Below are 23221 nucleotides of genomic sequence, written 5' to 3' on the forward strand. Positions count from 1 at the left end.
TATTATCTGATTAGAATTAATGATGTCACTGATCATTTACTTCATAGCATGATATTTCATTAATTTAGATTTTTAAATATTTTTAATATTTAATTTGTATTGACATTTCAATATTATTTAATGGTTGATGTCAAAAATAATTTATAAACACTTTCTTTTGTTAACTTATTGAAACACATTTTAAAAATCAATATGTGAGATTCATGTGAGTCAAAATGAAAAATATGTTAAACATATATAATGAGACTAACAATGTAACACATGTGAAACAACTTTTAAAAGATAAAATTGTGATGTTCTGTGTAAGCTCAATGGATAATACTCTTAGAAGTTTCACATCAATTTAGTAGTATGACCAAAATAGTATACATAAGTAATAGACAATTTTCATCTTATAAAGTCAATTTTATATAATTGAGTTAGACACAAACTCACATTCTAAAATACTCTTAGAATCTATTATACCGATTGTTGTTGGGTTTATAAGACTACCTATTATCAAACCACTCACAAATGCTCAATCATGCAAACTTCACACTCAATATGTTTATTCATTAGCATGAGGGGGTCTTAGAGAGCATAAGCTGCTCTCTATGGCTCGTGTGCCAAGTGTGGGGTTGGCCACGCTAGGCATGAAAGTTTCAAGGGCTCTTTGTTGTTATTTCGTCGGGCTTTGGACCTACAAAGAGCAACATGTGCTCTCTATAGATTTGGCGTGGGGCATAGGGTGAGCCTCGTCGGGTGTTACCCTAAAATCATGTGAGGACTTGTAAATTGTGTTGCTTAGGTAATTTGACAATGGGTAGCTTAGGATTATAATTCTTGGTATTAAGAGTGATATGGCAATAATTAAGTGATGAATCAAAGTGTGTAGTTAAGATTGATCTTTAATTATCTTTGATTTGGTGATGGTTACGCCTAAGGTACTAATGTACGAAACTAATAATGTTAAGAAACTAGTTAAGTTATTGATTAAATTACCAAGTGTGGTATTGATCTTTTCGTGATTATGCTTGATGTATTAATAAGTAATGAGATCGATTATAATTGCGAGATTAACATAGTTTGATGATGGGTTAGTTTAGGGATATGATCTTTGTCATTAGTAAAGGTGTAGAAGTGATTAAGTTAATGATTTATAATCATAGTAGTAATGAAGAATTTTACAATGATTCTAACTAAGGTGTTATAGGAGGATGTTATATATGTTTATTATTGCCCTTGTGTGTGGACCATGTGATTGTCATGTGGTGTGAAGTCTAAGTTGATGGTTTAGTTAGGTGAAAAGTCTCGGTATGCGTGACTAGCCGCGATGTGGTTAGTTGTGAATCATGTGAAACATGAATGATGTGAACTTATGACATGAGTTATACATTTAATTGAAAACAACTAAGTTAGGGAGCTTTAATCCTACCCATTGTGAGCATGAGATGAAACTTGTTGCAACAAAATTGTCTTGATGCACCTTGTTTATTTCCTAGTGTAAATTGTTGCTATGGGTGAGCCACTGACATATCCTCCTAGTCTACCTTATGAGCCTTCAAACGATAGGTGATGTATTTTACCTATACCACATGGATAAAGAGTTAGTAAGTCTATGTCCATTGCATTTGTATAAGCTATGATCATCATAACTGGGTTGACATTTGTTGAATTGTTTACTTATGTTATAATTGTTATGAACATGTACGTCATATTATGTATGTTAATTTGTGTTATTACTTGTGTGCGGTTACCCAGTCTTATCTCACACCAGTAACTAGAGAGACGTATTTCACTCCCTTGCTTTGTGTTGGTTGCTTTTTTACATATTGTATATTTTGCAAGTGACGATCATCAAGATAATGATGCTAGTGATGAGACTTAGACGTAATAGTACTTATAGTGGTTGTGCTTTGATAAGATGATGTAACATCGAAAACTCGAATTTTATGATTTATATCTTATGTTTCCCTTGTATCATACGTTCGAACTTATTTATATTGTGTAAGAACATTGTGTTTGTCCTTTGAAATTTTGTAATGGACTTAAAATCTATTTCCTTTATTTTTAGTTATCTTGTTATTTAAGTTATTCTTTTTAAATTCATTTTAAACTTGATTTCGTGCTTACAAAAATGTGAATATTCTATCCATGCAGGACTGGAAGCGTTTTTATGATCCTTTTTCCTTATTTATAAACTGAAGCATTTTAACTTGCAAAAATATTTGTTACTTATTGTTTGTTATAAATATTAGCATGTAGGAGAATGTTACAAAATAATATTGTGCATTGCAACGATTAGTTGTTATTCTTTAGTGAGAGCATTTTTAGAAAATTTTCTTAACATTTTATCTCTTTAATTCTATTATTTTTAATTTTATTTATAAATTACACTTTAATATTTTTATAATAAATTATCAACGGTTAAAAATTAACATTGTATGAAAATGTAAATTATTTATCCTAAATATAAAATATAATTTATAAGATAAAAATATTTGTTTATTATTAATTTTTAATTATAATATAATTTATATATTCAAAAACATTTATTTATTATTATTTTGATTCATTACCAAGGAGTATTCTTCATTAAATATGAAGATCACTAATATTTCTAGGGATTTGACAAGCATCAAGTAGACAAACATCCTGTCTCAGCTTGAATGTTTTACATTTGCAAGAGTTATATGAAAATAAAATAATTTATAAATTAATTAAAAAGGTTAAAATATTAGAAATTAACTTAATTTAAGCTAGATTATTATATCAATAGCAAAACTTATATAAAATGTAAGAAATAATGTTAGTATTTTCTATTTAATAACACTAAAAAAATAAAAATTTAAAACTTTTACCGATATAATGTTTTTATTAATCATTACTCTTAAATAATGAATAAGAAATTTAAAATTTTAAAAAAATATATATGAAAACATCACCGTATTTTGTTAATGCATATTTATCTTTATCAGTAAAAAAAAAAATTTAATAACCCAAAACAACTTCATAGAGTGAAAAGAGTTAATTTTTTATTATTTTTTTTTCATGTATATATGATCAACACAATACCCTAAAATTAATATGTAATGACTAATTTAATTATATTTTTATAGAGTATATCAATAAAAGTAAAATAAAATAATTTTATTATTTTATGGATACTATTAATTAATGAATTCAATGTATAAATTATTTTACTTTTAAAATAAGAATATAATTTCTTATGAGTATAAATTAGGCAACAAATCGTATAAATGATAGAAAAATTAAGATATTTACTAAAATCATAGCCCCTCACTATTTATTCCAATAAAACTATAATATGTAAAAGAAATATTTATTTTATATGTATTCACTGTCACCGATAAAATTTAATTACACGTCTTATATATAGTTAAAAAAAAAGAAGAAAAAAAAAGCACTCCAATATATAACTATTTTTAACCTCAAGACATGCCTTCCTCCAACCTTCATTTTGTGTTTTCTCTTTTTTCCTTGTCTCAGTTGATAAGCCAAAAAATCAAAACTAATTTAAATAATTTTAGTAGCTAATTAAGTTAATTTTTTTTAAAATAGTTAATAAACAATTCACAATATTTATTTATCTATTTTATAATGAAAGAAAAACTAAGATGGTAAGAAAGCTTTGTAGTAAAAAAATGATAAGCGTAATTAATAAACAGTGTGTTGTGTTGACGTTGGTCACTGATCACGGCTTACCAAGATTCATGCACTGTACACAGTACTCTACTTTTCCTTTGCATTGCAATTATAAACTCTGTAAACCGTTGACCACAAATATCAAAGATTCTTGCTTAGATATTTCCTTCAATGCTCCATTTAGTTTTTCTTGGACCGTACAATTATTATTCAGATTTTTTTTTTTCTTTCAACGCCTGCTAACTGCCAACAAACTTTCAAATAATCCCATCTTCTCATGCATCATCATAATTAAATTACCAACTTCAGTTCTTGTCTATCTGAATAATAATTATATATGGAAATTAAGTAACCATTTGTTTAACAAATATTTATTACTTTGTAATTAATTTAAAAGTTAATCACTTATATATTATCTGTATAAAGCTTTTTTTACACTGACAATTAATTATATCTTTTAATTGTGTCATATCATTGTTAAAAGTAAATGTATTTATAGTGACATGATACAATTAAAAGATATAATTAGTTGTCAGTGTAAAAAAAATTTACACTACAAGTATATAAATGATTAACTCTTAATTTAATAGTACCACTTAAAAAGTTAGAAAGATATGAGGAAACATTTTTAATTGATGACTTTAGAGTAATAATTAATAGGATCTTGTAAAAAAAATGTTGAGAACATATTCTTCTAACACTTTTTTTTTTTATTTCTATCGTTGAGTAAAATTTAATAAAATCTATAAAATTATAATTAAAACTCATTAAATACAAGTTGAAATATAGTGTATATACATCACACTATCAAAAAAATAAGTTAAAAACAACAAGTCATAAAATATGTCAAATGAAACTTAAGTTATACTATTATAATTCAGTTAATAAATTTTATTTAATATTAAAAATTATTTTGAAATTGTTACTAAAGCTTCCTAATCTCATATTCCTATTCTCCAACTTGACCACTAAATTCCCAATTTATATCTTTTCGAATAATTCTCTTTCCATAAACAAATGGTAACTATACATTATATGTTCAATGATAACTAAATAATAATAGTCAATTCAGTTATCATCGGTATAATTTTAAGATTAGTCAATTCCAAATTAAGAGATTCTTTTTGATATCGCGATGTTGATACTAAATCTATATAACTTTATTAATAATTAGTGTTCATAGTCAATGAACGCGAATATAATTTTAAGATTAATCGATTGCAAACTTAGAGATTCTTTTATAACACGATGTTCATACAAAATTTTTATCAACATTATTAATAATTAGTGTTTGTAGTAGGTGAACCAGAATATAATTTAAGATTAATCGATCGCAAAGACTTTTTCTATAACACATTGTTGATTTGAAATTGCTATTAACTTTGGAGAACCTGAATATAATTTTAAGATTAGTTGATTGCAGACTTAGAGAATTTTTATTAATACCATTTCTGTCAACTTAGCTAATAATTAATATCTATCAGTGAATTTAACTAGCTATAGTAACGAAAATCTAATCAGGACACTGATTGAGAAATAAAAAAATTAAAAAGAACTATTAAAAAATATATTTACACGTTTTTTGATCATATAACTTTATGATAGTTTTCAATGTAAACTACTCATGATGAAACTGATTAATAAGACCTCTATTTTTTTACTCTTATTAGAGTCTTCTTTGCTAATAATACTTGTACCTGTTTTTTTCCTCCAATTACCAATCACACATACTGGTTTTACAAACATGATAATGATTAATATATAACAAAAAGATTAGTGATTTTTAATGAGACTATTTAAGGACATTGTGAAAAAAGTGAATCTGATTTTGAAGAAGAAGAACATAGGGATAGGGTTAGTGTAAACAATAATACAATAAAAAAGAAGGGATTAGGGATGGGAATGAATGAGAGGAAGAATTTGATTAGAACTGTTGGATTTGTGTGTGTGAGTGTGTACGGTGACTCATCTAAGGACAGCCCATCGGCTGATCAGGACCATTGAATTGTCCAGTTGGTGGGCCGTCCCTAACTCAATTTACATGTGAGGTTGGTGAAAGGCACTATCAAACTTTTTCTATTTTCTTTATATTTTTTTTTTTCACATTTCCATTTCCCTTGTTTTTCCCCCCTCTGGTAATTTCCATTCTAAGCCTCCCCCATAGCATAGGTTATAGTCATAGACATTAGTCATATAGCTCAGTGCTCAGTGACTGTCTCTGAATTATTACTCACTCGTGGGCATTTATGGCACTGGGCCACACCTACCCTATATGCCAATGCCAATTTTTTAACTTACACTTTCAACCATTTTCCTTCTAATTGCAGTGCTAAAGGAAAAGTAGAACCCTGTCTTTATTAGGGATTAGTAAATTAGTAATTAGTAATAATAGTAAATCACAACAATTCAACTATGATAAATATTTAAAGAAAGAATTTTATTGTTTAAAATGTTGATGTGACTCTAATAAGTTACCTCTAATGAAAGATAGTTATATAGGAAAGAAAGAAAGAAAAAAAAAAAAAAGGAACCTCAACAATGTCAAAAATCAACGCATTAGTAATTATGAAGACCAAACCCTTCTTAAAATGTTCATATATAAGGTTTTAAATTGTGGTCAAATTTATGATTGTAATTTTATAATGTGATTAATGTAGCGAAAAGTTGTGGAAATTGATGTGACTGCGTAACTTTTTACAAGTGTAATTTTATCCTCACAATACAATGGTGAAAATTCCAAAAAGCTTTGACACTGCAGTAGAAATCCCGGTCCCAGATAAGTTTATCCTATCATGAAAACTGCACAAGATTTTTACATTTACTACTTTTAAGTTTTATCTCTGTGACTTTGAATTATATTTCCTTTCAAGCATTATTGTGACAATAGTTATAGTTATTTATTTACATTAGCAAGTTAGTGATTGGCATGAGCGCACCCCAAAAAGTGTAAGAAAAAGGGCATTCAGTGAGGAATCAGAGAGGCCAGTTATAAATTGATTGTCAGTAACTCAAATCTCACCTTCACGGTTCACACCACTCTGTGTCTTGTTTATTTCTCCCCCGTGTGTGATTTGTTTTGTTGTGTTGTGAAAGAGTGAAAAGCAAAGGTTGTAATCTTTGAAGTAACAATGGCGGTGAAGAAGCCACGGATTGTGATAATTGGAGCAGGAATGGCAGGCCTCACTGCTGCCAACAAGCTCTACACTGCCACTGCCTCAAAGGACTTGTTTGAGCTGTGTGTTGTGGAGGGTGGAAGCAGGATTGGTGGCAGAATCAACACTTCAGAGTTTGGTGGTGACCGTATTGAGATGGGTGCTACTTGGATCCATGGAATTGTAGGTAGCCCTATTCACAAAATTGCTCAAGAAATCCACTCACTCCACTCTCACCAACCTTGGGAGTGCATGGATGGGAACACTGATGATGCCATCACCATTGCTGAAGGTGGCTTCCACCTCAACCCTTCCATTGTTGACCCCATCACAAAGCTCTTTAACAACCTCATGGACTACTGTCAAGGGAAGCTCACTCGAGCCACTGCAAAGGGTGAACTCGAAAGCTACCACAACCTGGCTTCTCTGGCTGCTAAGGTTGCTTCCAACAACAACAACAACCTTAGTGTTGGTTCTTTCCTCAGACAAGGCCTTGAGGCTTACCAGGTGTCAAAGGAGCAAGAGGAGGTCAAAGGGTGTGGGAACTGGAGCAGGAAGTTGCTTGAGGAGGGTATCTTTGCAATGCATGAGAACAACCAGAGGACTTATACCTCTGCTGATGACCTTTTCACCCTGGATTATGGTGCTGAGAGTGAGTATAGAATGTTCCCTGGTGAAGAAATCACAATTGCTAAAGGGTACTTGAGTATAATTGAGTACTTAGCTTCTGTGTTGCCACCTGGTTTGGTTCAGTTGGGTAGGAAAGTCACAAGGATTGAGTGGCAGGCTGATGAGAGGAAGGGTGTGGAGAATGGCTATGGGGGTTGTTGTTCTAGGCCTGTGAAGCTGCATTTTTGTGATGGCTCAGTTATGTCTGCTGATCATGTCATTGTCACAGTTTCACTGGGAGTGTTAAAAGCTGCTATTGGTGATGATGATTCAGGTATGTTCTGTCCTCCTCTTCCCCCTTCCAAGACTGAGGCTATTTCAAGGCTTGGTTTTGGGGTTGTTAACAAGTTGTTTATGCAATTGAGTCCAACACATGGAGTAGACAAAAATGAACATGAACAATCCAACAAAGGGTTTCCTTTCCTGCAAATGGTTTTTCATTCTCCTCAATCTGAAATGAAGCACAAGAAAATACCCTGGTGGATGAGGAAGACAGCCACCCTTTTCCCCATCTACAACAATTCTAGTGTCCTCTTGTCATGGTTTGTGGGGGAAGAAGCACTAGCACTTGAGTCACTCAAAGATGAAGAGATCATCAATGGGGTTTCATCCACAGTCTCGTGCTTTCTACAGCATTCTCAGTGGCAAAAGGGTTCCAGTTCACATAAATTGTGCAATGGTAATGCGAATTCTGAGGAGGGATCTCACCAAAATGAATTGAAGTTCAGTAAAGTCTTGAAGAGCAAATGGGGGACTGATCCCTTGTTTTTAGGGTCATACAGTTATGTTGCAGTAGGATCAAGTGGTGATGATTTAGATACAATGGCAGAGCCATTGCCAAAAGATAGCAGTTGTCAGCCTTCTGCTTCATCTCCACTTCAAATTTTGTTTGCAGGGGAAGCAACTCACAGAACTCATTATTCCACGACTCATGGAGCTTACTTCAGTGGCCTTAGGGAAGCCAATAGGCTTCTTCAACATTATCATTGTGTTGGGATTTATAACAACTAGTATTTTTTTTTTCTTAAAATTTTTGAACATTAATCTCTATGATATTATTCCCATTTTCATTTTAAACGTCTTCGTTTCTCTTTAAGGAAAGTAGTGAGTGATTGGGAAAAATCAATATTAGAAGGGGGCAAGATGAATAGTGAGATGGGGACATTTAGATGTACTACTTGAAGTAATTTTTCCCCAATATTCCTTTCTCTTCATTTATGAGTGTAGTTTCTTTCTATTTAATCTCTTTGTTAATCTTCAAAAGAAAACTAGATGAGATTTTTTGTGACAATTTAGAACTAAGAAGCAATGCAACCCCCATGTCCATGTGTGTTCTCGGGCTTCTCTCAAAGGACAGGATCCGCCAAACCCGGCTCTTTCCAGCTTGGAATCTCCTCATTAGTTCTATGAAATGAAATATGGCTTGTCAACTGCTCAGGCCTATGTGTTCTTATCATGTATCAACTCTACTCAAAACTTTGATGATGCTACTACCTTTATGAGAATTGGTCCTTGATGTGATATAGAGCTTCTGTAATTAAGTGGTAAGGAGTTCAGTTCAGTTCTTTGTTCATTCCATTCTACATAATTAAGTTTAATTTCAGTGTAAGGCAACAAAATGGACTTTCTTTTGTATATTGTTTATAGCAAAACCAATCTAGCTCTATACACACACACACACTTAAACTTTGGTTCCAAACAAAGCCTAACAGGAAACTCCAAAAGCATTGATTTGTTTGAGTAATATATATTAGAGGTTTTGGGACAACAAATGAGCTGGCTAAAACTGTATACGATTCACATGAAAATGGATAGAGGCAGCAACGGTAGGGTCCCATTATGCACCCCTCATGCCCCCATGACCAGTTGCGGTCGATCAGACCAATAACCAAAATGTCCTTTAACAATGAGACAGAATTGTAGATGCTTATAGCCATCTGATTGCAGTGATCTTTTGTGCAGAAGCTCGCTTGGTCAGGATTCATGAAAACGACTGGTCCCATTCTTCTGCATAGTAGTACGTATATAGGCAATAGGACAGACATACATATATGTAGACCACTTTGCTCCAAGTAACAAAATCTCCTACCTACCAATTCTTATTCAAAGCAAATCCACCATCATACATGTTACTCCCTCAGTCTTGCTTCATTTCCCCTGCTTTCTAAGGTTAAAAGACATGTACAAAAACCCCATGTTACAATAATACTTTCTGTCAAAAATAATGTGTCATTGCTATTTTTTTTTCTTTATAATTGTGTTATTGAAACAAAGTATCTATCACCTTCATTGACAATAAATTTTTGACGATGAAGTTACTGACCTAGTAAGATCTCTCATACCTTTTCAATTTATAAGACTTAAATTCAATATTTTGTTTAAATAGACCAAATACTGTACAATTCTGACCAATGACTTGTTTTATCTTCTATGCTTAATCTCACCCCTTTCATTCATCTTGTCATGCAAAGAATAAATCAATTTCATCATTATAAATTGGCCTTATTGGGGGCTCCCATATGTTAATCATTGGCTTAACTCACCTATTTCTCCTACTCAGCACTCATCCTTCTATTTAGTATTTATGATATCATAAATTAAAAAAAGTTATTTTATTTATTCATTCAAATAATTAAAAATGTTAGATATTCTCAATTAGTATTCTCTTAGATAATGATTAGCAAGACCCTTTTGGTAATAAAACACCGAACAAATGTCACATGGAGCAACAACCTGTTTTGGGGTCACTAAATTCTGCCAATGGCTTCTTGCATTTGCTTGCTAAATGCTAACGATTATATAAGAATATCTGTTTGGTGACCGTGTGGTCAAATCAAGTGCAATGTAAAGTGACTCTATTATTGTAAGATTTCTCAAGGTCCTCCCCGTTCCCCATTTCAAGTTTTTTAACTCCGCCCTCCTCCTCCTTTCAAAAGAATAAATAAGGAAAAGAAAAAATAAAACACTGAAATGGCCCACTTGCTCTCTCTTTTTGCCTCTTGTGGGCTTCAATCACCCTTTGATGATTGCATATCACAGACCAATCTGTCATCTAGTCCTTGTCTGATACATAAACGAACAAATGCGAATCTACATTCCTCACCTGCTAATCTAACATCTTAATTACCAAAACATGACCCTCTTTGCCTCAAATTATCATTATGGTCACACACCTTCATTAGCAATATTCCATGACCACAATATCTTGGGTCTCTTTCGCCATGATCAAAGTTGGTGTGACAATTACCCCCATTAATTTCTGAGATTTAAAGAAATTAACAAGATAATCTTTCGTTTAAGAATAGTCAATGCCACGCAATCCTACTCAAGGTTTAGGGGTTTCCCCTTGATTTGGTAACTTTAGTAGGACCATTGAATTGACTACACGTGCACATTGGAAAGATTTTATTGTAAGAGCTATACCTTACTTTTTTATGCTCTAGGAAGATCATTTGTATGCTTCAATCATAGTTGAGTGTAATATGCTCTAGCCCACAAAATATTTCACTTAAGGATGGACAAATTACCTTTCATTATTGGACTCATAGTCCTATCATGCACTTAGTATATAGCAAGGGAACTGATTTAGTTACCAATTGGAATCAAACAATATAAAATTAATTGGCACAGAATGTAAATCACATCGCGAGTCTTACTTTTCTCCTTTAAGCAGTGGCTGTTGTAGAAGTGTTGATATAATATACGTACCACTCAACTCCATTGCTTCTTGCTTTTCTGTTTATTCAGTTGGATGTACTTTAATCATTCTCTTTCACAAAATTATGATTCTTTCTATCATATTCACCTTTGGACAAACATTTCTTTAACTTTACGTGTCCAACTTCTTTATCATAATGATCCTGCTTTTCCTTTTTTGCAAATCTTAGATTAAAAGTTTAATGATAGATGATTAAGAGGTCTCTATCCCTTTATTCTTTGTAAATGAGAATGACGTTTTTTCATTCCGAGAGAGCCAATGATGACAAAGAGTAAGAAGAGAGATTTAAATAAGTTATCACATTGGGGATCCGGATTTTTCTTTTAGGAAGACCTAGGTAGTGATAGGGGTAGACCCTTTAGTAAATAATATATAAAGAAAGATCAAGAAGTAGGCCACTTAAATCTTGAGAATGGAATCTTTGGGCTAGTCCTATTCGTAGGCTAGCTAATAGGTTTGTTTTGAGGTTTCCCAATTTTTTTTTGAGCATCACACTTGAAGTGGTCGATCCAACTATTTACTATCTTTTGCCCACATTCTCTTTCTTGATGATTGAAGCAAAGCTAGCAAAGCATAATATTTTAGCTGGACATGTCTATGACATGGGAAGGACAGTCCTCCTTGAATATGTTCTTTTGACAAGTGATCAACCAAACAATGCTAAACAACTAGTTAGTTTTTAATTTGAAATTGAAAAAGATTGTGAACTAAAGTTTGCTTCTTTTATTTTTCTTTTACTTTTCTTGTTTTGTTGAAGAGGAGGGTTGAGATGAGCTATATCCAATGTATGAATCTTATTGAATGGTGAGCTCTTTGAATTGTTTAAAGAAAGTTTAAAGACAGAGGCTTTTTTATTTATTATAATAAAAAGGAAGTAAACTTTGAGGGTATAGGATTCACTTACCCCGATTAATTGGTCTAGTATGATTTCCTCAGAAAAATTAAGAAAAAGAAAATGACCATTTATCGCATACAAAAACATTTGTTGAAAGAGATTAAGTCCTAAACATAGATCTCAGTAAATTTTTGGTTCCAATATGAGGATTCCCTTGGTTTAAAAAGGAAAAAGTTTAGATGTTGTCTAAAATAACACTGCCTACAATTCACTATAATTATTACCTGTCTCTTTTACATGGTAACATCTTCTACACAACTGTTTTCTTATTATTGTGTTCTTTTCATCAATATCTTCTTTTACTTTCTTTTCTAGATCCATCAGCTTGAAGTATATAATTTTGTACAACCTAGCTGGTCAACTAAGATGTCTAGGATGCAACAAAAGCTAGAGAAAAAAATAGTACATGACAAGGACTTCACTAGGTTAAAGATTTTGCTTGATTGAGGTGGAAGGCAGTGGATTCTGAAATTTGATTAGTATCTTAATCCAATATTCTTTCTGTCAAAGACTCACATTTTAAAACGAAAAACAATAATGAATTGACCTTTCTTTTCTCATATTTTAATGTTTTTTTGATTGGTTAAGGGGTAAGGAAGGTGGCGAATCTGCTGAATTATGAAGTTAATGAAGAATATGAGATATTTTTGGGTGGAAATATAAAAGCGAGTGGATGTATATATCACCTGAGATTTTGTGTGAAAGTAATGTCTAGACACTGCCACTAATTCATATTATTCCATGTCTACTTGCTATCCTTATGCTAAACACTTGATACTGAAGTAGCTTCCCGTAATTATTCCTAGTGTCGTGTTCTTACTTAATACAATAATTAGCTACTTTCATAGAATTAGATACTTTCTTAGGATTCCTGCAAGAAAAGTTAATCTGTAAAGTGATCTCGACAAGATTATATCATTAGTGTGTTTATGTTTTTCTTAACAAAAGGGAGAGGGTATAATGGATTAATACCCAAAAGAAATAGAGGGTTAGGGTAATGTTATGACATATAAACTCTTTAAATTCGCATAACTATCACCATCACTGTAATTCAGTTTTCTTTTACCTTTTATTTATTTATTTTTCAATGTGTTAAGGTTGTGTTATATATGGTATTTGTTTGATGGAGATATACCTTATTAAGCGGAGGATTATATCTTATTGTTTATTTGTCGGGTTATTGGAGTATTTATACACATCTATTTATATTGGTAAGATATTGTCTACTTTAAACTTTTACTCATGATTTTGCTTTTAATCATCACTCAAAAAGGCTTCTAACCAATAGAGTATGCGGGTGTTTTATAAACGCTTATTTCTTTTTCTGTTACAATAATGCGATAATTTGTTTGTATCCTGATCCCACAAACTATCTTTCTTTAAACTATTCAGGTTGCACATGAATGGGTTCAAATAGGTTAGATCCAAACTCTTAAAATATTGATCCAAAGTGATTAATTCAGTTTGGGTTCATTTAGGTTCACGGTTTATGCAAACCTGTGAATACCCCAAGTTGTAAGAGGGTTCTATAAGGCAAAGCAACAACCAAAAAAAATATTACGTTTAAACCTAATAGGTATGTGTGAAAAAAATATACATTAGAAAGAAGGTTGAATAGTATCAATTAAAAACTCACATTTTTAAAGTAGTAAAGTACTAACACTAACTGTTAAAAGTGTTGGAGAAAAGGAAGACAAAACACGCAGTATTTTTATACTGGATTGTCTTAACCTCCGAGATTACATACAATTATCAATCCAACCAGATTGAGTTCCAATATCTTAAACAAGATACAAGTATTCTTTCAACAAGTCACTTTTAGCTTAAACCTAAGTGTTCTTTGAATTGTCTTTTCAAGCAATTTACCTAAGTATTCTTTTCACACAATGTCTCTTCAGACTTCAACACCAAATGTTCTTTTACAGTTAAATATCACTAGGCTCAAATGAGTATATTTTTGCAGACAAGCTTCTCCAAGCTCAACCCTATAACAACAGTTATATCTAAGTAAAATTTTATAGATATTGTTTCTTCTTATAGACAAGACATGATACAGAAAGAATAATAATTTGTACAAAAGTTCTTCTAAAAATATTTCTTCAAAAGTTCTTTTTCTTTTTTATCATGAAGCCTTTTATAGAGTACCTCAGATCAAGATGATTGTTGCAAAATCTTGAGGGTTCCTCACAAGCTTTCTTTGTTTGTCTTCGTTATAGGTTCCTTGAGGTGAGAAGTGTTTGTTGATGTATTAAATGTGTTTCACCAAATTTTCACTTTTTATTTGATTAAGGAGGTTACTTATCAACTTTAGGATACCAAACGGACTATCTGTAGCGTGTGTTAGCAAGGAGCAATGAGAAAAGATGCTGAAATTATGGTGGATTCATCTCCTTCTTGAAGGAGTTTGAAGCTCCGAAGCACAAAGGAAGGATTCCTTTGTGAAGGTGCTTAAGGAGGGATAATTTCCCTTTGGATTCTAGAGACTCTTTAAGAGAATTTTCTGGATAAAAATTCATATATCATCAAAAAGTGATCAACTACAAGGAGATAGGGTATATATAAGAGTGAGGAAACTTGTGAGGGAAGCTAGGTTAACTAGGGTTTAGAGTAGACCATGGTATGGTCACTTTTTAAACTCTAGCCGCCCAAATTTGAATTTGAAATTCAAATTTAGGTTCCTTGGCTAGTCACACACGAGCCTCACACACTCACATGGATCTTGTGTCCATTTAGAATGTGATTTAGGTTGCATTTCATTTGGATTTGAGGCATGTTGACGACACCTAGGCGTGACCCTCCAATCCATACATGCTTCAAATTCAAATAAAATGCAACCCTAATTGCATTCTAATGAACATAGAGTCATTTCTACCCTAAATGGTCTTAAACTACATAACCTAAAATACAAGGTCAAAAATAAACTAGACCATAATTCCTAAAAATAAAAAGACAATGAAAATGAGACCCATATTGGCTATATAAAGCCTATGGTCAAAATCGCCCAAAATACAAGGCAAAATGAATACAAAGAAATGAACCTAATCTATGTACATGTTTTGCTAAGCCTCAAGATGTAGTGGCCCACAATAAGAGTAGCTTGGGCTTAGAAAGCCCACTATCTCCCATCAACATCCAAATAGATGAAAGTATGATATGTTGGCTCTTCTCCCCTTCCACAATTCATATGGAGTCTTGTTTAACAAATGTCTTATCAATATTTTGTTTTGAATATAGCAAGTCATATTCACTACCTTTGCCCATAAGTGTTTTGTTAAAGAATTTTCACAAAGTTTTGGCCATTTCTTGCAAGTTCCAGTTCTTTCTTTCAACTACCCCATTTTGTTGAGGTGTTCTTAGTGAAAAAAAAGTTGTAAAAAACACCATTCTTTTCACAAAAGGTTTTAAAATTAGAATTTTTGAATTCAATTCCGTGATCATTTTTTTATGATAGAGATGCAAAAACCTTTTTCATTTTAAACACAATTATGGAATATCTCAAATACTTTGATAGACTCGTGTTTGTGGACTAGTAAGTAAACCCATATATATCTAGATAGTCATCTACAATAATAAAAAATCATACTTTTTACCACCTAGACTTAAAGCTCTAGTAGAACCAAATAGGTCCATATGTAAAAGTTCTAAGAGTCTAGAAATAGAAGAAAAAAAATCTTAGATTTAAAAGATGTTTTAATTTGTTTCCTCTTTTGACTAACTTCACAGAGAAGATGAGGTCTCCATGAAATCTCAAGCAGTCTTTTTACTAAACCTTTTTTGGTAAATTTTGAAATATGTTTCATATTGGCATACCCAAGTTTTTTGTGTCAAATCCATCTTTCATCTTCTCTGGAAACTAAGCATGTTACATTCTGTTTTCTTAGATTTTCCAAATTAATCTCATAGAGATTATTCTTTAAAAAGTGAATAGCACAGACTCGTCATCTTGCTTGACTATGCATGCATCTTTGTCAAAAGATACATCATATCTGTCGTCACAAAATGACTTATGCTAAGCAGATTATACTTTAATCCTTTAACATATAAAACATTATTGACAATAGGTATAAAGTTTTTACCTATCTTACATATACCTCTAATCTTCCTTTTTCGCTTCCTCCAAAGGAGATGAACCCTTCATGAGGTTGAAGGTCTAGGAACATAGAGCTTTCTTTTGTCATGTGTCGTGACTAGCCATTGTCCAAGTACTAGAGTGAATCTTTCCTTTCTTCCACCAAGGATATCTATAACATAAATTATCTATGACTTTAGTACCCAAATCTTTTTGGGTCCTTTTCTATTAGTACCCATAACCTTAGACTTGCCTTTCTATTTGCCTGGAGTTTGTCTTTATTTTTCACTGGTCTTGCGAAAATTAGTTTTAGGTTTGAATTGAGATGTCCTAGGTCTAGGATCAAAGTCAAAACCATTTTTTATGGAAGTCTTCTATGTTTTAAAAGCATATTTAGTTTAAAAGACCCATCAAAAAATTTAGCTAGGTTCTTTCTGAGTTGTATTTTTCAAGTTTCTAATGTTGTCACCTTAGGTGAGACACTACTAATGATATTTTTCTTTGAGAGTCTATATCTCTCTTGAAGCGTCTAACATGTATTTATTTTCTCATTTTATAAAATTTTGCATTTCTCTTTTAACTTTTTATACTCAAGAGAGATCATGTGAGAGTTTCCAAGTCTCATAAGACATCTCTTCCTCATTAGAATCAGATGAACAGGAGTTGGAACCAAAATTTATCTCAATCTTTGTATCATTTGATTTAGAGTCAATGTCTTCCATGAGACAAATGTTGGTTTTCTCCTTGTCTAAGTTATTTTTACTATTGTTGTCTATATTTTCCCATGTGACCATCAAGCTTTTCATGGCCTTCTTTTTTACTAGTCCAACGCTTTTTGATTGTACGACATTCACCCTTCATTTGTCCAGGTTTTTTACACTCATACTAGACGACATCCTTGTTATTGTTCTGAGCAGGCTTTTTAAACCTGTCTTTCTTCTAGTGGAAGCTTCTGAATCTCCTTTCTTTTTCAGCATGTCTTTGAACTTCTTAGACATGAGATATATTTCATTGTCTTTTGAGTCTTAGAATTATCATCTAAGTTATCGGGCTCAAACTCAACCTTTAGAGCTTTTTCCTTTATCTCTTTTCTTATTGGTTTCACCATTTCCCAAAGCAACGAACTCGTTAGCTTGAAGATGGTCTTTATTATTCAGGTAAACTTCATGAACCCGCAAAGCTCCTAGAAGTTCGTCAAGAGAAAGAGCCTTCAGATCACGTGCTTTTGAAATTGTGTCTTTGGGCTCCTAGACCTTTAGAAGACTATCCAAGATCTTAAGATTGTTTTGAGCTTTTAAAAATTTAGTTCCTAGGGATTTTGACCCATTTAAAATTGTTTGGAATCTTCCAAACATTACGTCAATGGTCTTATTTTCCTTCACAAAGAATAACTTATAGTGTCTCTAAAAAGTGACAACTCCTTGAGATTGACATCTTCAATACCATCATGAGTTACCCTAATAGCTTGCCACTTTTCTTTGGCTATTGAGTAGTTGTTAAACTTGTTGTATTCAGTTTTGGACAAAGTGGATGCCAAAATGTATCTAGCTTTTGTGTTGAGCTGTAGAATGTTGTAGTCATCTTGAGTGTATTAGCTCTCAAGCTTGGTAACAACTACATCTTTTTGAATGATGATCTTCAAGAGGTGGTATTGGGTGGATTGAATCAACATCTTCATTCTATCCTTCTAATATGGGTAGTCTTCTCCATTAAAGGATTGTGACCTTGTAAGAGAAGCTCCTTCTGGTAGGTACTAGGCTTCACTACTTTCCATAATAAATCCTTTTCCTTTAACACGATTAGATGTTTAACCTCGTCAAAGGTTGAGCTCTAATACCAAATTGTGGAGAAAAGGTAAATATTGGAAGAGGGTTAAATAGTGCCAATAAAAAACTTGCAATTTTTCAATAGTAAAGTAGTAATGCTAATAATAAAGAGTGTTAGAGAAGAGGCAAATGAAACGCACAACATTTTTATACTACTTCGTTTCAACCACCGAGACTACGTCAAGTTCTCAATCTAACCAGATTGAGATTCACCATCTTAAATAAGATACAAATATTCTTTCAACAAGACACTCTGTCTCAAACCTAAGTGTTCTTTGAATTGTCTCTTCAAGCAATCTAACCAAGTATTATTTTCACACAAAACATCTCAAAGCTTCAACACTAATTATTCTTTTACAGTCAAGTCTCTCTAGGCTCAAATGAGTATTCTTTTGTAAACAAGTCTCTCTACTCTTATAACAACAATTATATATGGGTAAAGTTTTACAAATATTGTTTCGTCTTACAAAAAATACGTAATACAACCAATTAAGAACAAAAGTCTTTACATAAAGAGTAATAATTTGTACAAAAGTTCTTCTAAAAATATTTCTTTGAAATTTCTTTTTCTTTCTGATCGTAAGGCTTCTTATATATAGTAACCCAGATGAAGATTACCATAACAAAACCTTGAGGGTTCCTCACAAGCTTGCTTTGTCTGTCTTCATTACATGTTCCTTGAGCTAAGAAATGTCCATTAATGCATTAAATGTGTTTTACCAAATTGTCATTTCTTATTTGATTAAGGAGGCTACTTATCAACTTTAGGATACCAAATAAACTATATGTAGTGTGTCAATGAAGAGTAGGTTCTGCATCAAATTTTTTTGACTTTCTCCATGATTTTAACGATCCATTTGTCCTTGTTTCTCATGCAAAGTATGGCTTCATTCACTTTAACAGATTTGTGAGTTCAATAGAGTTTTCTTAGTTTGATTTGTTAAGGAATCAATTAGACATGTAACAAGTAGTTGTTAGTCATTATAAATGATATGCATTTAAGACTTTTATAAAGTCAGACTATATGTTTTGTCTAATGACACATAGTTTGTTTAACATTTTGCGTCTTATTCTTCTTCTGATTTGTATTTTGCAAAAATATTTTCTCTTGGAAAAAATTATGTTTGTTAACATTAAAACTTGAAAGCTTAAGGGATCCAAGATTGTCTTTTGACTTAACAATATATTTAGTAGTGTAGATCCAAGTAGAAAGAAGTGGAAAAAATAAGTGAAAAAAAAAGGTGAGAATAAATAGAAATTGATGTTGTTTGGTAGAAGGGAATACTAGAAGAAAATTGAATGGAAGATTAAATTTGTATTGGTTTATATTGGATTAAATAATAAAAAATAATTTCATAAATTAATTTACAAATATGCCTTTTAAAATTGTTTTTTTATTTGAATGTTTTTATTAAATAAGTCCATATAATCTATTATATGGTGATCATAATTGATTATATGGAATTCTATAGAGCACCAAAATATATCTAAGCATGCCATAATTGATTATAGACATGCTATAATCGATTCTAATTTCTACAATATCACGTAAAAACCTATAAAACTCAATTTGGCCATGTAACTAACATAATCAATTATGGTTGCTCAAAATATCACATAAAGCTTTTGAGAATCAAAATTTAATTTTCATAATCAATTATATAGCTGCCACAATTGATTGTGGTTGCTCACGAGATGGAGGAAAGATACACTTCATTGTGCACTCACGTGAATATATCATAAGGGCAATATCGCAAGACTAACACTTCCCCTCAAATTTTGTTACTTCAAAAAGTGATAAATAAAAAAACATGTGGTGACCATATATTTGTCCCCCTCTCTTATTCTCCTTTCTGTTGCACCAAACATATTTAATCATTTCTATTCCTCACACTTGTGACGGTTCTTGAGGAATCATGTCCAAGGATTTAGTCCAAAAGAAGCCGAGATGAGTGGTCTAGGAATGAAGTTTATGTTTCTTGTAAATATATTATAAATAATTTTTTTTACATTTATTATGATCTTGTATTATATGGGTCATTTAATGTAGGGTTAATTTTGTACTTCAATGTGTATTTTGCAATTAAGGGATATGTATTTTGTAAATGGAAGATGCAATTAGTAACTTGTGTGAGCCCAAGGGAGTGGCACCCACTTGGTGCTTATTTGCACCCAGCTTTGTGCTACACATATCCCACTAATTTGCACCTTTCATACCTTGTCACACTTCTCAAGTGACTATTATCTCACTCCTTTCACCTTCTTACTTCCACACCCCTTCACACTTTTTATGCTTGGTCACACTTCCCATGTGACTATTACCTCACTATGTTGGGATATAAACAAGGTTCTACATCAATAAAACAAGAGAAAAAAATAACAGTTTATAAAGCACACACATTCCAACGGTTGAGAGGCCTTTTGGGTGATAACTAAAAGAAAAATTATGAGAGCTTAGGCCAAAAGTAGACAATATCTCACCATTGTGAAATTATGTATGAAATAAACTAATAAAAATAACAAAATATAACCTCTTTTTGATATAAATATCCCCTCAGATAAATACCGACAAATAAACCTAACAGTGGTATCAGAGTCATAGGTTGGATTCGATGACAACCAATAAGTTATAACAAAAAGTGATAAGTCATAAAATGATATGCAAAGACAGATTACTCTAAATGAGAGATTAGTCTCTTGTTTGAGGGGAGAATTTTTGAGATACAAACAAGGTCCTACATTGATAAAACAAGAGAATAAATAAGAGTTTATAAAGCACACACATACTCTAACGGTTAAGAAGTCTTTAACGTGATAACCAAAAATAAAATTGTGAGGGCTTAAACCAAAAGTAGACAATATCTTACCATTGTGGAGTTTTTTGTGAAATAACTTGATAATAATTACAACTTTATAACCCTCTCCTCTTTATATAAATATATTCTCTCAAACAAATATCAATAACATAACCCTAACACTCTCCCCCCTTTTCTTACTCATACACACCCTTCATACTTCTCATGCTTGATCATATTTTCTTTTTCATTTTCTTTGGTTGTTACATGGGAGTGGACATACAACACATGAAGTCCATATATGATTGAGTTAGCTTGTCTTACAAGCTAACCAAATCATGGTCAACTTGACCATGGTTTGGCTAGCTTGCATCACAAGCCAACTAAACCTTTATATAAGTCTTTTTCCTTCATTTGTAAGACACTTTTGATGAATATTGGAATGAGAATTGAGTTTTTCTTCTCAAAAGTTTCGAGTTCTCCCTCTTTAGAGTGTAACTCCATTAGCACTCTAATTAAGAATTTTATAATTATGTCCATGCAACATTTAAGCTTATCTTCTCCACGAAGTGGCGCCTCCATCTCATTTACTCTTCCACTTGTGATTTTCTTCAGCTTCACCTCCTAGTTGGATGAAAGATCCTTCGCGAGAAGATTCAATCCCAAGAAGATCTTCCATCATTTTTGGTATCTAGAGTAAGGTCATCCATGGAGGTTTAAAAGTATTCTAAACTTCTTAAATTCATCTTGTCATATATTGTTCCTTTATATGTCCTGTTCATGTTTTGTATTAGTAGATCTACTTCTTGTTATGCTAAATATATAAATCTATATTTTGTCTTGAAATCTGTAGTTCAATTTTTTATATCTACTCTTATATAAATCATATCTTATTTTTGTGCCTTAAGATTCTTGTTCCTTATGTTATTTCCTTTATTTTGATGTATAAATTGTTGTGTTCAGGGGTTCGAATCCTGCCTTGTGTATGCAGCCGCGTTAAATCTTGGGGCCAGCTATCCCACCCTTTGAGGTGCCTCCAACGTAGCGAGGAGATTAGTCACCGCTATCGGTGGTGGATACTCTAGGAACGAACCAAAAAAAAATATTCATGAAAAATATCAGAGCTATATGATCTTTTTTTTTAATTCATAAATCTTGTTGACTTAAAGTCATGTGTAGTTCTTATATGTCTATCAACTCTTAGTGTAGCCTTTTAATTTTGATTTAAATTTTTGTGTTATGTGCTTATTGATTTTTAGTGGTTGAATCATGTTTGTATCATTTTTTCTTTAAAAATCTTTTAGATCATGCATGTTATTAGGCCATTAACATGTTATTTAGTGATTAGTTTTCTTATAGAGTCTTGTCACTATTTATTTATTCTCTTGATTTGTTTTGGCTCAAATACGAGAGAGGAATTAGTGAAACTCTTAGACTTGGAACTAAATTAATTTTAAGATCATCGGACTCATTGTTGTATGATTTATTTGTTGTCCAAAATAAATTGTAATGAATTCCAAGTAGTTTAAGAGTTATGTTACATCTTATTTTCATGAAATTCTAGCTCACTTTGAATGCCTACTTCTTATTGTAATCTTCTTGAGTTCTTATTATTTTAGCTTGATTGTGACAATCTACGAAGTTTAAAAAAAATAATCACAAGTTTTCTCCTAAAATAATAAATAAATAATAGTGAAAAATAAAAAGAATGAAAGAAAAAGAAAAGAAAAATCAAGTTAAAAAAAAGTGAATAATACAATTTTAAATAAATAAATAAGTAAATGGAGAATTTGTACATATTTGTTTTGACTCAAGAATTGCATCATAATTTTGTGAAGTAGACTATCTTTTTATTGATTTATATTATACTCTATTGCCACTCTTAGGTTTCCATTTGTGTCCTAACTTTTAAAATTATCTTTAATTTTAGTTTTCCATTTATTTGGAATTCTTTGAAGTATTGTCACATTTAAATTCTCCTTGAGTTTAGTTTTTCTAATTGTGTCATGTTACTTGTCTTAAAATTACACTAGTGATTATCGGTGCCTTTTTGTAAGATGTGGGTTTGTTAAAGTGCTTGGCCACAAGGTAGCCTCTTGAAGTGTTAATGGAGAAACTTGGAGGAAGTAGTCTTTAGGGAGCCTCGCCTTTAGAGAGAAACACTCAAGTGAGACAAACACTACATTGAGCATTTGGAACCATTAATTTTTTTGTCATTTTGTATGAAGCACATGGAGAAAATTGGAAATTAAACATGAAGATTAGCTTATGAATTTTATTTTACAATTTTCTTGTAATATTTTGTTGTTGCTTTTAGCTTCTGTTTTAAAAGGCCTTTCAAAAGTAAGTGTATTGGGAGACTTAGTGTTCACCCAAACTTCCATTTACTTGTTTTCTTCTAAGTATTTTCATTACTTCTTATGAAAATGTGTTGAGAGACTCTTGAGTTAGA

General features: G+C 31.8%; 1 protein-coding gene across 1 annotated transcript; it reads left to right on the forward strand.

Annotated features, from left to right (window-relative positions):
• The first annotated feature begins 6546 nt into the window (after positions 1-6546).
• Positions 6547-9101, forward strand: LOC109805531 (putative polyamine oxidase 5). The gene has a single exon (XM_020367630.3). The coding sequence runs from the start codon at positions 6774-6776 to the stop codon at positions 8475-8477; it is 1704 nt and encodes a 567-aa protein (XP_020223219.1). The 5' UTR covers positions 6547-6773; the 3' UTR covers positions 8478-9101.
• The last annotated feature ends 14120 nt before the right edge of the window (positions 9102-23221 follow it).

The sequence above is a fragment of the Cajanus cajan genome, chromosome 1, assembly GCF_000230855.2.
Source record: "Cajanus cajan strain Asha chromosome 1, NIPB_CcT2T_4, whole genome shotgun sequence".
In the NCBI taxonomy this organism is placed as follows: Eukaryota; Viridiplantae; Streptophyta; class Magnoliopsida; order Fabales; family Fabaceae; genus Cajanus; species Cajanus cajan.

Excerpts from the sequence above, each read along its gene's own strand:
- LOC109805531 (XM_020367630.3), top strand. The coding sequence starts at position 6,774 with ATGGCGGTGAAGAAGCCACGGATTGTGATAATTGGAGCAGGAATGGCA.